This window comes from Erinaceus europaeus, chromosome 6 (assembly GCF_950295315.1).
Source record: "Erinaceus europaeus chromosome 6, mEriEur2.1, whole genome shotgun sequence".
Lineage (NCBI taxonomy): Eukaryota > Metazoa > Chordata > Mammalia > Eulipotyphla > Erinaceidae > Erinaceus > Erinaceus europaeus.
In genome coordinates this window covers 42,734,505-42,751,746 of record NC_080167.1, presented here as the reverse complement: position 1 = coordinate 42,751,746, position 17,242 = coordinate 42,734,505, and the positions used below count along the sequence as shown (strand labels likewise).

General features: G+C 40.1%; 1 protein-coding gene across 1 annotated transcript in view; it reads left to right on the top strand.

Annotated features, from left to right (window-relative positions):
- SMYD3 (SET and MYND domain containing 3) overlaps nucleotides 1–17,242 on the top strand; it is a 630,991-nt gene that overhangs the window by 457,507 nt on the left and 156,242 nt on the right. Inside the window, exons 2-4 of the mRNA XM_060192108.1 lie at nucleotides 1,398–1,465; nucleotides 3,005–3,107; nucleotides 15,122–15,232. Coding sequence (XP_060048091.1) covers nucleotides 1,398–1,465; nucleotides 3,005–3,107; nucleotides 15,122–15,232 — 282 coding nt within the window. The remainder of the gene's footprint in view (nucleotides 1–1,397; nucleotides 1,466–3,004; nucleotides 3,108–15,121; nucleotides 15,233–17,242) is intronic.

Below are 17,242 nucleotides of genomic sequence, written 5' to 3'. Positions count from 1 at the left end.
TAAGTTTCTTTGATTCAATGATTACATCTTTTCAAAAACATTTACATTTCTTTCTTTTTTAATACTTTATTACTTATTTATTTATTGGATAGAGACGGAGAAATCAAAAAGGAGCTAGAGAAGGAGAGAGAAAGAGAAAAACCTACAAGACTGCTTCATTGCTCATGAAGCTTTCCCCTGCAGGTGGGGACTAAGGCTTTGAACCTGGTTACTTGAGTATTGTTACAGGTGTGGTCTCCCAGGGCTTACATTTTTAAATATATTTTGCTCTATCACTCTGTATGAAGCTGTACTGTACACCCAGTGAGGATTTCATATGCCTATTCAATGCAGTAGTTCTACTGAATAAGTTCATGTGCTCATTGTCTGCCATCAACTTGAATCATAAACTCAGGATGTCCTTCACTCTTAGTAGAAAAAAGATAGGTTGTTATTACTATTCAAATGCTTAGTAGTATTTAGACACTTTAGGCCATATGTTTGATGAGTAGGGAAAGGTGGCATAGAAGAATCTACTTCTCAACAAAATGGTTATTTCTTTCTAATCTTGAGCATACAATAAACCAAGATTAAATAATGAAGAGCTAAAAACTCAAAACGAATAAATGATTACTACGGAGACTAAACCACTGATCAAAAAACTCCCAACAGAGAAGAGTCCAGGCCAGTGGGTTTCTCTTGGAAATTCTACTAAATATATACAGGAGAATTGATACCTCTGAAGTTGGTATTTCTGAAGTTGAAGGATGGTTCAACATGCAAATTAATAGGTATGATGCACTCCATTAGCAGAACTAAATGTAAAAATCATACAGGTATAGAAAATTAATTTGACAAACTATAACATTCTTGATGAAAGTGATTAACAAACTGAGTACATGTGCTTTTTATATATAAAGTGTTAAGATGTGTTTCTTCTGTACTCAGAAGAATTTACAAGAGAAAGCCACTGATTTGGTTATTACCAAAAGAAAGAAAGAAAGAAAGAAAGAAAGAAAGAAAGAAAGAAAGAAAGAAAGAAAGAAAGAAAGAAAGAAAGAAAAAAGAAGACTGCTTAGAAGCAGTAGTAGATGTGGATGTAACTAATTTTACATAAATAATCTTCCCCTCTTTGGGGGAAAAGAATTAGACTGAACTGTACAGATCCTGAGCTCGTAAGACTTTTTTTTTCTTTTAAAGCAGGTTACTGGTATTTTTACACTTATTCACTCAGCATGTTTAAGAACAGTACCCCTAAATATGTTCTCTTACAAATGAAAGTACATCCATGGTTAGACGGAATCTTTCCAAAGCAAATAGTGAAAGTCTCCAATATTGTATTTTGAAATTTTGTGTTCTGCCTGTGAGGTTTCTCAATCACCTCTAGTAATCCCAGTCTTCCCAACTTGTTTTTACAGCTGATCTCCAACTCTTTCACCATTTGCAATGCAGAGATGCAGGAAGTCGGCGTTGGAATATATCCGAGGTATGGAGGATGGTATTTCATTTACTGGAAAGAATGACTTTAATTTCCATCCTATTCCCCAGACTTTAAGAAGTAGTTAGAAAGACTATTGTGGCAGCTGGTTCACATGCCAAGCTTGAAACCTAATGATAAATTATAAGACAATGGAAATTGCTAAATTTAAAGAGAATGATTGTATAATCCCCGCATTACATGCTTTGGTAGGAATAAAGACGAAAATTTAGACCTAAAATTTGTTCTCAGGAACTTTGGGGTAACAAGTTAAGGATTGTGGGCCATCTGGCTACTAAGCCATCTGGCTGAGACTTATTTCCTCACCCCTTCCCTGATCTTCCTCCCCAAGCTCCTAGGTTGAAGTACCAGGATATTTCACAAGGATCAGTGCACTGTACCAGTTTGGATTATTTTTATCTTTTGGTTTCATGTGCTGTCAGGCCTTTTGTTGTTGAGGTGGTCTGGTGTCGGGCTGCCTTTTGCTTCAGTTAGTAAGAAAACATTCCAGGTATGGTCCTCTGAGTGGAGACTCCTGGAGTCTATGTCTTTTCCGTCTATAAACTTATCCTCATAAGATTATTGTGATTTGGTGTGTTGCATTGACATAGAGAACTTTGTGGTGGGAAAAGGGGAGAAAGCATGCAGACGATGGTGGAGAGAAGCTTGGGTGGGTGATGGGAGTAGTGTGCAGACACCAACTGTGAGGAAATAAAAGACTGTATCCAAGTGCCAACAACTGTCCAGTAAGCCATGATTTCCTCCAATAAACTGATTTGAATAAAATACAATAAAGATAAGAAAAAAATGCTTAAAAATGGGTTATTGTGAAGATTTAATTTATAAACATACTCAAGTACTAAGAAAGTACACTTGTCTAGTAAATCCTCAAGGGTTTTGTATTACCCATCAAATATGGTGGCAGCTTAACTGCGTTCTCTTTTGCAAAGGGTAAGAAAAAAAAATGTACTTCTAAAGTAATACAATAGCTGGGTCTGGCCCAGGATGCATCAGTACCTAGTTAGCAAGATAACCTCTACTTTCTATTTAAGAGGAAGTACACCTAATTACCCTTCAATGTAGTGGTGGCTGTTGTAGCAGAGGGGGCATTTCTTCCAAAGGAGCTCCACAAATGAGATCCTCTGTGGGAAAGGTCGGTGGTATCTTGGCTGCAATGATAACTGCTGCACACCATTATCTCAGACATCATTTCTTTCCAAGTCATTTTTTTCCTTATCTTCATGTGGGGTTGTCTTATTGGCTGATACCCTAGACAACTACCTTCTCCCCTGACCCTCCCCCCAAAAGGGTTGGAAAATATTTCTGTTGACAAGTTTCCCTAATTAGCCTCCATCTTAGAAAGCAGCTCACTTTCAGTGACATGGTCGAGTCAGACTTTTCTGTCTATTCCCGGAGCATTGATTCCCTAGTGTACTGTCAGGCTTACCTGCTCCCCTTCCATACAGTGTCTTTTGCCCATTTTACTCATTAAATTTAGGTGTTTGACTATCAGCCACCCTATGATGGTCTCCCTCTTTCTTTCTCCAGTATGTCTTTGCTCAATCACAGCTGTGACCCCAACTGTTGCATTGTGTTCAGTGGACCCCATCTCTTACTGCATGCAGTCCGAGACATCAAAGCAGGCGATGAGGTAAGGAACCTGCGTCTCTCACTGCCTCCTTTACCACCAGACACCTTCCCAGCCGTGTCTGAGGGACAGCTTTTGTTGTTCTCCGACCAAGAAGATATCATTCCTTCTCCCAGGTTCAAGATGGCCTGACATTTTTATCCTCACAACTTGTGCTTGTGTGTGAGAAAAGCATGTGTGATAATGTCTATGTTCTGTGCAAAGACAGTTCCACGGGGTCTCGCATCTCTGCTAATGAACTGACCACCCTCCCACGGGCAGGCTGGACAGCAGACTGCCCAGCTTGTGAGTGAGGTCCCCAAGGGCTTACTTACTCTTCAGGCCACCGACTGAATTTTGAAGGTGACTCATTTTTCCCCTTCATGTTAAGAAAGCAAATAGGCTTTACTCCTTCAGCTTTTCCCAGTGCCTTCAGAAATCTAGCAGCATTGTAGGGGACTGTTCAAGCAAAGGTGCAAAGGGACCAGACAAGGCAGTGTGTCGTTATGTCCTCCAGCAGTAAATGAATGAGCTTTGGCCTCAGCCCCTTTTGATGGGAGACCCTTCTCAGAAGTCTGGTCTCATGAGGCAGCTACAGCAGGGCTGCTTCAGGGCTGCTGAACTTGAACCTGCACAAGGTCTGCGTAGTCACTACCCACGCAGAATTCTGGATTATAGATATTTATGCTTGCTAAAACTCAGTTTCCTTCTACCTTCCAACTTGCTAAAATGGATATTTATTGCAAAGAAAACAGAGCCTTGTAAGCTTTTATTACATTTAGGCAGCACTCAACCAGTAACAACTAAATTCGGGGATGCCATATTTTATGTAGACAGGAGCTTGGCTTTGATAAAACTCCCTCCAAACTGATCTGCAACAGAATAAGCTGTATCTTACATACTCTCTTATTGAATTGCCAGTTTTTAGAACCAATGTACAAGGTATGCTGGGATATCTGTCAACAATGTGGAGAATTTAGTTTTCTTTGTTCTTGTTCCCCTGGTGTCATATATGACTTGAAAGCAGATAAGAAAGGGAACTATGGGGTGGGGGTGGGGGACAGGGGGCAGACAGAAGTGCGCTTGGTTAAGCACACATATCACCAGGCACAAGAATCTGGGTTCAAGCCTCAGCTCCCTACCTGCAAGGAGGATGCTTCACAAGCAGTGAAGGATGTCTGTAGGTGCTTATCTTTTTCTCTCCCTCTCTGCCTTCCCCTTTTAATTTCTCTCTGCCCTTTCAGATTAAAAAAAAAAAAAGAGGGGGAGGGAGGTGCCAGGAACTGTGGATTTGTGCTGGCACCGAACCCCAACAATAACCCTGGTGGCAACAAAAATTAAAATAAAAATAAAAACAGGGCGAGCGTAGATAGGGTAATGGTTATGCAAAGAGACTCTCATGCCTGAAGTTCCAAGGTTCCAGGTTCAATCCTCCATACCACCATAAGCTAGAGCTAAGCAATGCTCTGGTTAAAAAATAAGATGTCTCTGATGCTTATCCTACTGTTTCACTCAGATAAAAAAAGTAATAGCTAATATGACATGCATGTTAAAAAAACAGAGGAGATCCAGAGCTAAGGAGATAACCCAGTTGTTCTGCAAAAAGGCTTCCATGCCTGAGGCTCTGAATTCCCAGGTTCAATTCCTAGTACCACTATAGCCCAGAACTGAGTAGTGTTCTGGTTAAAAGAGGAATGGAAAGAAAAAGAACAGAAAAGCTATTACTATACAGTCAGGCAGGGGATGGAGGGACAGCCTAGCTTGTTAGAGCACCAACGTGCAAGCCTGAGGCCCCAGGGACACATGTGCTCTGGACTTTTTTTTTTTTTTCTATTTTGTTGTCCTTGTTGTTTTTCATTGTTGTTGTAGCTATTATTGTTGTTCTTATTTGTGTGTGTGTGTGTGTGTGTGTGTGTGTGTGTTTTGCCGTCAGGATTATCGTTGGGGCTCAATGCCAGCACTATGAATCCATGTCTCCTGGAAGCCTTTTTTTTTAATGTCAGATAGGATGGAGAGAATTTGAGAGGGGAAGTGGACATGTAGAGGGAGAGAGAAAGATAGACACCTGCAGACCTGCTCATGAAGCGTCCTCCCAGTTGGTGGGGAGTGAGGGCTCCAGTTAGGATCCTTGTGCATGGTGATGTCTGCGCTTAACTGAGTGCACCTTATTCTACCTTGTTTTTTAGAATTGGTTGCCATTTGTTTTTATTGGTTGGTTTTCATTTAGTTTAAAGGGGAAAAAAGCTTTGTTTTTTGATACTTACTTCATATCTTACATATCCTTCTCTATCTCTAGAACGTTAAATAAATTATTCCTCAAGCTATGCACCAAATAGTTCTGCTCAAAACCAGGCCCTGAAGACTCAGGCATATCCCCTTATCACTCTTATTAAAGTAACATTCTGAAGTGAAGCTTGCCAAGGTGGGGATAAAGAATAGAGAAGCTATCAGGGGAGGTGAGGGGATACGGTGTTCTGGTGGTGGGAATTGTGTGGAGTTGTACCCCTTTTATCTTATGTTTTTTTGTCAGTGCTTCCTTTTATAAATAAACATTTTTTTTAAAAAATCCTTAAGAAAAATGAAGTATCATCCCAACAAACAGGAGGATTCTCCCCACAAGTCCTCCATGTGTCATCTCTTTTTTTCAGAAAATAACTCACCTAGCTCTTTACACATTTCTTGGTGCATGCTGCTTGCTTTGCTCAGTTAGCCTCTCCTCACGCTATACTTTTCTACACACTTCATGTCATGTTGAAGGTCCTCTCAAACATCATCTCTTTTTCTTTTAATTTTTTTTATTGAGGGGAGATTAATGGTCAGAACATGTGTAAAGTTTCTCAATTTTCTGCAAAATACTTCCTCCACCATCATACACCAGGACTTGAAATCCCACCCCCACCCCCAGAGTCCTTTACTTTGGTGCAATACACCAAACTCAGTGTTTCCCCTGTTTTTATTTCTTAACTTCTGTCCATGAGTGAGATCATCTCATACTCAACCTTCTCATTCTGGCTTATCTCAATTAACATGATTCCTTTAAGCTCTATTCAAGATGAGGTAAAGAAGGTGACTTCATCATTCTTAATGGCTGAGTAGTATTCCATTGTGTATATAGACCACAACTTAATCATCCACTCATTTGTTATTGAGCACCTGGGTTTCTTCCATGTTTTGGCTATTACAAATTGTCCTTCTATGAACATCGGTATACAGGAAATCTTTTTTGGATGGTTGTGTGGTCCCAGAAGAAGAATTATAGGGGCATAGGGTAGATTAATTTCTGGCCTTCTGGAGAGCTGTCCACAGAGGTTGGACTGGATTATATTCACATCATCAGTGCCAGAGGGTTCTTTTGTCCTCACAACCTCTCCAGGATTTGTTTTTGATACCTTCTTCTTCTTCTTTTTTAGAATTGCTTATTTATTCATGAGAAAGATAGGAGGAGAGAGAGAAAGAACCGTACATCACTCTGGTACATGTGCTGCCGGGGATTGAACTTGGGACCTCATAGTTGAGAATCCTATGCTTTATCTGCTGTGCCACCTCCCAGATCAATATCTTCTATGATATATTACAGTCTCACAGGAGTGAAGTGGTATCCCATTGTCTTTAGTTACATTTCTCTGACAATCAGTGACTTGGAGCATTTTTTCATATATCTGCTGGCCTTTTGGATCTCTTCTATGGTGAATACTTTGTTCATATTCTCTTCCCCACTTTTGGATGGGCCATTTGTTTTTTGTTACATCACCTCTTCTGTGAAACTTCTCCTGATTTTCCAAATTAAAGGAAGATTTTTTTTCCCTCTAAGCTCTTCCTCACAGTGATTATTAGTATTTCTTTACCACTTATTATGACTCCTTTGGTGACTAATCTATTTGGCTATGAGCTTCATGAAGATGGGCAGTTGTGTCAGACTTCTGGATATGCTCTAATGCCTATGCTTTACAACCAGGAGCCACTCAACAACTTTTTTTGGACTAACATTCTGCTAAATATTATTATATTGATCATACTATAAAGAATAGCACTGCCTTTCACTGGACATAGTATTGGCACTCCAGATGGAACAGTGGCTGGTCACATAGGACTATTGTGTCATTGAATAAATCTGTAGTCAGCCCCTGATCAGCTAATCCTCGTATTTCCCTGACACCCCAAAGTACATCACTGAAGCAGAGGTAGGGAAAAGGGAGAACCTTAAGAAAATACATTTTGAAGTTGCAAAAGAGGGGTATATGTTTTTCCTATTGGGCCTTTAGGCCTGCATAATTCTACCACTCCTGTTGGATTCTACCATTCCTTTTTCATTTTAGAGAAGGACAGAGGCAGGGGAGAAGGAGAGAAAGAGAGAGAAAGAGAGGAGGAGAAGCACCACAGCACTATCCACTGTTCATGAAGCTTCGCCCAGCGCTGTGCATGGTGCTCCCATGTGGCCCTGAGGACTCCAACCAGGGTCCTTATGCTGGGTAAAGAGTATGCTCTACTGGGCAAACTGTCTCCTGGACTCAGAATAATTTCTTCTTATTGTGTAAATATTTGTTTTAGGGAAATAAATTTAGATATTATGGTAATGCCACAGGATCAACTTTGTATTTTGGAAATATTGCTCACTATGACAATAAAGGCCCCAATTTTATCATGACCTACTTGGAATTTAAGTCCCAGAAGAAAGACTGCACAGTACCCTTATTATAGAAGAGTCTCTATTTGTATTTGTTAAGTGAAAGACTGAGACTTGCAAAAATACTGGAGCCATTTTGAAACTGCAGTCATTCCTCTGGTATGTCTCTTAGGAAGGATGTGATCTGAGAGTTTGGGACAGAAACATTTCAGACCTCAGTGGAGAAAAACAGAAGAGAAAGGAGAGGCAGGAAATTGCATAGAGGTCCATTAATAGCACATATCATCCCAGAAAAGTCTAACTCTTTGGTCTTCTCCGTATAAAACTCTCCATGTTGATCATTTCTCTTCAAACCAGCTCCACTGAAGAAATTCAGAGCAAGGACATCTGAGTGATGGTGAAGGGCAGGAGTGGGAAAGTTTCTAGGGAAGACATTCTAGACAAAGCCACAGTGAGGTCAAAGAACAGGAAGGACTTTATATCAATCAAATAAGGAATTCAAATGTGGCCAGATGATGATCTATGAACTAAGGGCCTTAGTAAAGAATCTGCTTCAATTGAAGACCCCATAAAAGTGTTCAGCACATAGGAAACCACTTAGTGAAAATATTTGTGAAAAGGGATTAAGCAGTGGCTCACCTGGTAAAGTACATATATTTACAGTGCACAAGGACCCAGGTTCAAAGCCCTTGGTCCCCACCTGCAGGGGGAAAGCTTCATGAGTGATGGAACACTGCTTCAAGTGTCTCTGTCTCTCTCTTTCTCTACCTCCCCCTCTCAATATCACTTTATCTCTATCCAAAAATAAATAAATAACATTTTAAAAAATATATTTGTGGAAGTAAGGACAATGGGACATTACTGAAGGGTATAGGCAAAGGAAATGCATAGTCAGATGTCCTGTATGCAGGAAATACTGGGAAAAGGAGGGTTAGGGTAATGCAGTGATCCAAATAGAAGGTGACAGGTACAGCCTAAAGTAAGACAAATTCAGGCAGTGGCTCATGATGGGAATCTGAAGAATACGATATACTATATAGAAACTAAAATTAGCAGGATTTGTTAATTGGCTATAAGGTTGTGACAAAGAAAAGATCTGACTTTAAAATATTTTTTCATCCCTTTTAAAGTCTATAGCCAGTATTAGAAAAAATTATAACTGTGACACTGTTGTTCCAGAAATGCAAACAAAGCAGAATTTTAACATGATCTTATTATTCGATTTTTTAAATACATAATGAAAAGGTGGACATCATGGCAAAGGTTTGTTTTTCCTTGAAGAGTCCAAGTAGGCAATCCACTTGCTATCTAGCAAATCTTTTCCACAATATTACTTAACACTGGAAATGATTTGCTGCATTTTTCATAAGGGCAGCACTAAAAATGGCAAGGCAATGGTCAGTGGCATTAATATTTGAATGCAATTTTGTTCTGTGTCCTTAAAGCATCCACTGATAAATGGCAAATTCTGTGTATGTTCCCGTTAAATAAGCCCTACACTTAGTGACTAGATTCTCTATTGAAGCTAGTGTGAGCCTTTTAATAAGGGTTTGTATTTTTTTATTAATAAAATAGTCATTGTCACTACTTGGTAAGTAGTAATCTAGCCATGTTTTTGTTTTTGTTTCATTCAAACTTTATTAATACAAATGGTTTTCCCATCAGTTTCAATGCCATAGACTTTTGCAAGACCCCAGAGTCAGGGGATGGCGTGTGGTGAGGGAGACTGGGACAGCCTTCCTTGAGAGCGTGTTTGGAGGTTCTAGCAGGGGAGTGCAGCTACTCTTATACCCTCGACTGAAGACCAGTCTGTCTCTATTCGGGAAGGCTGTCCTCTTCTACTGAGCGCACAGCTTCAGGAGGGACACACATGGAGTGCTGAGGGAGGAAGGGGACACCCACCTAGCCAGCCAGATCAGCCGAATCAACCCTGGTGATCAATGGGGTGACGGATGTCGCAGCCAGATCGCCTTCACATCTGGGACAGTCTTCCTTGAAGAGATATATTTGAGCCAGTCTTGAAGAATTACAAAGTTTTGAATAAGCTAAGAGTAGAGGAAGGGGCATTGGCTAGCACTAGGCACACTGGCACATGGTATATTTTTATAGAGAAGTGGTGATGCATATACTTGTGATGGACTGTTGGCTATAAGGAGAAATGTTGCTCTTAGGCAGGCAGACAGAAGATCTGTTGGAGAAGCCTGGTGTGCTTTTACCCCATAGGCATTGAGAAATGATAAAACAAAACAACAAAAAAATTGTAGAGAAATGGCATGATAAGATAGGAATTTTAGGATGATTTCTCTCAAGGCAGTTTAGAAGATGAAAGGTAGGCTGAAGGCAGCAGGGATGCTACTTAGAAAGTCATTGCAAAGCCCAGGTAATGGTTACAGGCAGTTACAGGACCCTGAGGGAGACCATGAGAGTCTTTTTATTGGGGCTAGATGAAATAACTAGTCTCCTGTTGCCCATTCACTGCCTGGCATGACCACTCATGAGGTTTGGCCATTATATCAAGGTCTTGATTTAGTCAAGATTATTTCTCTGGTACAGCAAATGCTGAATTCATTGACTCACTCTGGGCACATTGTAATTGCCCAATAACTACTGCCTATTGATCTGTTCTGATAGCTAGGTCTGAGGACCAAGAGCTAATGGTTTCGGTTGGGAGTTAGGATCATAAAATCAACCCGAGGAAACAAAGCCATCAACTCATTAATTTATCATCTTCTCTCATATATGGAAAGTGGACTTCTACATGCCTATAAATGTAATGTGAATGATAACTTGTCTATATTTACTAATAGCTGTTTTTAAAAGCATGCTTAGAAATCAATTACCTGGAGGCCAGGTTGTAGTGTACTGGGTTAAGCATACTAGCTACTATGCACAATGATCCAAGTTCAAGCCCCTGCTCCCCACCTGTAGGGCAGATGCTTCACCAATGGTGAAATAGGTCTGCAAGTATCTTTCTTACTCTGTTTCTTTCTTCCTCTCAATTTCTCTCTGTCCAATTAAAAAAAAAAATAGAAAGGGGGAAAAGTGGCCACTGGGAGTAGCACCAAGTCCCAGTGATAACCCTGGTGGCAGCAAAGCAAAGCAAAGCAGAGCAGAGCAGAGCAGAGCAGAGCAGAGCAGAACAGAGCAGAGCAGAGCAGAGCAGAGCAGAGCAGAGCAGAGCAGAGCAGAGCAGAGCAGAGCAGAACAGAGCAGAGCAGAGCAGAACAGAGCAGAGCAGAGCAGAGCAGAGCAGAGCAGAGCAAAGCAAATGTATTAAGAGAGCTATGGGAGTTATTTAGGTGAAGAGGGGGCAGATAGCATAACTGGAGGGTTCTAGTTGGTGTGATGGCACAGGGACTTTGGTGGTAGGTTCAGTGAATATTTATCATGTTGAGTGAGACAAGACAGAAGACCAATACCAAGTGACTTCATTCATGGGTGATGATTATGAAATAAAGGTCATTAAAGAAAAACATATGCAAAACTTGGACTAGGCATGGTATATTGCAGCAAAGCAAAGGGCAGGAAGAAAAGAAATGGGATGATGAGACATTAGGGTCCTGTTGTACAATGTGGGGGAGGCGAATCCCACAGTGCGAGAACAAGTGTCTTCCAGATACCTATCAAGGGGAGATGAGAAATTGTGCCTATTTATTAAAATCTGTGCTGTAAACCATTAACCTCCCCAATAAAAAACAAGCTGGTAAGTCCTAGGATCCCCCTCCCCTAGAAAAAGAGTGGGGAGTTGGGCGGTAGCACAGTGGGTTAAGCACAGGTGGCACAAAGCTCAAGAATCCGATTCGAGCCCCTGGCTCCCCACCTGTAGGAGAGTTGCTTCATAAGCGGTGAAGCAGGTCTGCAGGTGTCTGTCTTTCTCTCCCCTTCTCTGTATTCCCCTCCTCTCTCTCCATAAAAAAAAAAGAAAGACAAAGAAAAGAAAAATAGTGTTAGTCTTGAATCAGGAGATGTGAGTACACATCTCAGGTAAGCCCAAGGCGGTTCCTGGTTTTCACTGTCTCACACTGAGTCCATGAGGTAAGCTTCTAGCATGTGGTAGATGTTCACTAATGTTATTGTTACATTTTCTATGGACATGCATGTGGAATGACATTGCTAGAGAGCTAGCCATTCAGATCAGAATGTGACTTCTGTCACCCTAGTGATGTCCAGGGTGGGTATGACAGCTCTGGCTGGCCAGACCACACCTCCTCCCCACTGCCTGCTTAATGCCACCATCATGAGCTATGTTTTCTGTCAAAAGGGCTGGCCTTCTCTGCCCTACCATGTTTTGAAACAAGTAATATCATGCTTTGTAGATGTGAAATGTTTCAAGTCTTAAGAAAAATTACTTGGAGTTTTTGTTTTGTTTTGCTCTAAGGAGTTTTTGTCATCTACAGAGGATAATCCTACATTCTTCCTCTTCTACAATCTTCCCCTCTTTCCCCACCATGTGTACTCCCATAATTACATTCTCCATGTAAAAGCTAATAAAGACATAATTTATGCAGTATGCTGTAAGTTGATGTGTGTTACAGAGAAAGAAAAATAAGAGGATAGAAAGATTGTAAAGTATTAGGGAGAGATGGAAATCAATAGCTGTTTTTAAATTGGGCAGTCAGGCTAAGATGTCAGTGAGACAGGGAGGTTCTATTGAAAGTCAGAAATGATGGGGGGGCGGTTACCATAGTTGACCTGGAAGAAGGGAAGAGACCAACATATCAGCCTTGAAATGGTAGTGTGGTTCAAATGAGAGCGGACTAGGCTGCCTGAAGCATTGAGAGAGAAGGAAAAGGAGATGAATTCAGAGGCAGCAGGATAGGACTATGGGAAACCACTGCCTTTCTTACTTCCTGTGATAAAGGACCAGATTGTTTTAAATTTTTTTTTCTAACCTGTTACAAACTAGTAGTTTGTGAAATGTAGTAGAAATGGATTACTAGAACAATGAAATTTTTTTTTAAAAAGTACAGCAAATATAAGTCCAAAGTTTTATTAGAGTAATAGAAAGTTTCTCTGCCAAACTCCTATAATAGTGTCTAAATGTTAACTTTGTATTTCTTCATTCAGATGATTCACTGTAGTTTATGGAGGTGCTGGGGATTGAACCTGGGACCCTGTGCCTCGGGCATGAAGAATCTTTCGCATAAACATTATGCTTTCTCTCTAGTCTCACTCATGTCATCGTTAGCTTATAAATCATGTCATGAATGAGCAAGTGACAAGGATCCATGTTTTGAGTTGTTCTAAAGAAACACATTACTAAGCCTTTAAAAGAAAGGTTAAGTCCCGTTGTAAAGATTTAGAGCTTGAGCCATTGGAGCATTTTGTATAGAGGAAAACTTGTTCTGATGTACTTTTTTTTTTCTTCCAGTGGGTCACTTTGGCTAGATGATGAAATGCTAGGGCCTCACAGGAGAAACAGGAAGAACACTTGTGAGACATTTACATTTCAAGGCAGGAAATGAAGGCTCATACCAGTGTGATGTAAGGTAGAAAGTAATTAGTTCTGAGTGTATTTTGAAGATTGAGCCTGCAGGAGTTCCCAGTGAATTGGAAAGTGGTGTGAAAGAAGGAGAAATCAAGCATTGTTTTTTTAAAATTTTTTTTATATTTATTTTATTTATTTATTCCCTTTTGTTGCCCTTGTTGTTTTATTGTTGTAGTTATTATTGTTGTTGTCGTTGTTGGATAGGACAGAGAGAAATGGAGAGAGGGAGGGGAAGACAGAGAGGAGGAGAGAAAGATAGACACCTGCAGACCTGCTTCACCACCTGTGAAGCGACTCCCCTGCAGGTGGGGAACCGGGGTTCGACCGGGATCCTTATGCCGGTCCTTGTGCTTTGTGCCACCTGCGCTTAGCCTGCTGCACTACAGCCCGACTCCCGAAATCAAGCATTGTTGAGAGTTTTAGTTTGGCATACACAAAAGATGAGTAATGTCAACTGAGATGAGTAGGAGGGTTCCAAACTGAGATGGAAGTGGAGGCATGGGAATCAGAAACTTCAATTTTGTAGACTTTGAATTTTAGTACATAGAGATCTACTCAAGTGAAAAATGCATAACATCATGATATTTCCTAAAAATATGTCTTGAAGTGCACATGGTTGAGTGTACACATTGCAATATACGAGGACCCTGTTTCAAGCCCCTTACCCCCACTTGCAGGGGAAGCTTCACAAGAGGTGAAGGAGTGCAAATTTCTCTCCTTGTCCCTCTCTGTTTCCCCTTCCTTCTCAATGTCTCTCTGTCTCTATCAAATTTAAAAAAAAAATGGGCTTACCTTAAAAAAAAAAGTCTTGAAGTAGAGTGTCTTGAAGTAGAGTGTTAGAGTTCAAGAAAAATCCAAGGAGTCCCTGAATTTGCTCACACACCTATGACCTTTCACTATCCAAGGAAGAATGATTACTGTAAATGAAAAGATTTAAGGAAGTCAGGTTGAGCCTCCACTAAGGATCATGCTCTGATATTAAATTCTTTTACCTGGAAGTCATTCCATCTTTTGAAAAATCCATTCACAACAAAGAATTGTCACCCAGTTTCATCAAAGATCCTAAATTTGGTTGACCTTAAACCCTAAGAGGCAACTATTATGATTGATTAGGATTTAAGAGCAATCTGGCTACAGCATCTGCTACATGTCTGATTGCCAGGATTACTTTGGCTTTTCTGATTGCCTATGGCTATAGAATGCATTATCAATCCCTAATAAAATCAAATATACCACAGTTTTTGGTATTTCAATGCTTAGTGAATAAAAAGTTAAAAGGCAAAAGCATATAGAAATCTTAAATATGTGCTCACAATATAACAAATACTTCAAGATAATACATTATTATTACTTTCTTTTTTGCATATGATTTGTTGAAGATACTATAAGTAGTGTCTTTTCTCCAGTACCTTTTGGTGAGTGATAAAACCACATTTTACTCTAGTATTAAGAACAGTAATATAGTAAGTAGCTACTTATTAAAAAAATAATCAAGGGGGCCAGGTGTAGCGCACCGGATTAAGCGCACATAGTACATAGCGCAAGGACAGGCACCCCTGGCTCCCTACCTGCAAGGGGGTTGCTTCACAAGCAGGTCTGCAGGTGTCTGTCTTTCTCTCCCCCTCTCTGTATTCCCCATCTCTCTCAATTTCTATCTGTCCTATCCAACAACAACCTTAAGCAACAGCAGCAACAACCACAATAACAGCAACAACAACAATGGAAAACAGACGGCTACCAGGAGCAGTGGATTCAGGCACTGAGCAGGTACTGAGCCCCAGCAATAACCCTGGAGGAAAAACAAAAACAAAAACAAAAAAAGAAGAAAGTAAGAAAGAAAGAAGAAAAGAAAGAAAAAAAGAAAAAGAAAGAAAAGATCAAGTATGAGAGCCAGTTGACTTCTTTCCCTCTCTTTGGTCTCTCCAGCTTACCATCTGCTACCTGGATATGCTGATGACCAGTGAGGGACGCCGGAAGCAGCTGAGAGACCAATACTGCTTTGAATGTGACTGTTTCCGGTGCCAAACTCAGGACAAGGTATAGTATGTGCAACTATCTTGGATATATAGTGTAACCAAAAGTAAATGCCTTTTGGTGCACAGTAGGAAAACAGTGGTAATCAAAATTATGCCCTATGCTTACATACTTTATTTCCTGAAACTTTCATTACCCACCTATCAGCAGAAGTTTTAACCTCAGGTAAGGATTCATGGTGTTTACAGTCTAGAAAGAATGTGGGCATTAAGCATATAATTAAAAGGACAACAAAGACTGGAAAGCTTTTAGAGCATGTAACAGGAGGGTAGAGCTATGTTGTGGTTTCTAACAGATATTATTCAGTAGTAAGCATATCTAGATTTTTAATTTCTTTAAAATCTGTTCTGCAAGGATTTTGTTGTTGTCGTTGCAAAACTTTATGAGTGACAACCACTTACCTAACAACTGATACTCACTGAGAAAGGAAGAAGAGCCATAGAGTTTTTGAATGGATTGTTTTCATATTACTCATATACTTTCTTCACATTGAATCCATTAACTTCTGGTTTGCACACAATCGAGTTATTTGATAACATCTTAATTTTATAGAGTGCCTTTCTTACATTAGGTGGAATTCTCTTGTAATCATTACCTCATTTGAGCTTAGTAATTATAAATTAGGAAGCAGAACTCAGAAAGATTCAGAAATATGCTTCTCGGGAACCATACTGTTTGAGACAGTCCCATATCTCAAACCCAGAATGTCTGATTCACTGTGGTGCTTCTCTTACTTTGCTGTAACTCTCTATGACTTCTGATGCCAGCACTGAGAGAGGTGATTATTCTCCCTGTGTGAGATTATTCTCCCTGTGTGCTTCTTTCTAAGAACAAATATTAGATTACATAGAGAACAAGGATTGCATGTCCTGCAGGTAATCCTACACTAATGGTAATTCTTGGTATCAGTCTCAAAGACATGTTTTCTTTTCTTTTTCTTTTATTTATTTACTGGATAGTGACAGAAAGAAATTGAGAGGGGAGGAGGAGTAGAGATGGAGAGAGACAGAGACACCTGCAGACCTGCTTCACCACTCATGAAGCTTTCCCCCTGCAGGTGGGGACCAGGCCCTTGAACCTGGGTCCTTGCACACTGTAATGTGTGTGCTCAACCAGGTGTGCCACCGTCTGGCCCTTATTTTAATTTTTTAACATGATATATGTATATTTGGTGATGTAGGAAAAGTCATGAGAGCGCTAGAACCCAAATGAAACATCCATACCCTTTCTATCTCCTGTGTTTGTCCACTCAAATCCCACTCTCCAGAGACAAACTCTTTCAGTGTCTAACATTTATTCCATAAAACTAAAGTTTCATTAAATCAATTCCAGGAGACATTCATTCTCTCTTTCTCTCTCTCTCTCTCTCTCTCTCTCTCTCTCTCTCTCTCATTTCTTTTTCAGAACTTCAAGTTTGCTTTAACCCTTCTTCTCATATCTCCTGGTTTATGTTTTCTTTCCTTCTGTCTCATCTACTAACTCATTCCTAAAATTGAAGTAATTTTGGCTTATAACATTATATAGACTTCAGGTGTACAACACTATAATCTGACATTGTAGATAGCATCTTGAGTTTGCCACCACAATTCTGGTCTCCATTTATCACCCTACAGTTGACACCTTTTACCTTTTTAACTCATCCACCTCCTCCATTCCATCTTGATAGCCACTGTTTTGTTCTCACAATAACAAGCTTACTATGTTTTGTTCATTCATGTGATATGTTTTTTTTGTCTACCACATACAAGTGAAGTTAGTTACACAGTACTTTCTTTCCCCATCTGATTTATTTCTGTAAGCATTAGACTTTCTAGTTCCATCCATGTTGTTGCAAATGGCAGGGCTTCATATTTTAATAGCTGAGTTGTATTCCATTGTGCCTTGATACCACATTTTCCTTATCTAGTGATCTATTGGTGGGCACTTGGGATGTTTCCAGTTCTTGCCTATTGTGAATAATCCTGTGGTGAACATAGGGGTGCATACATCTCTTTGATGCTTTTGTATTCTTTG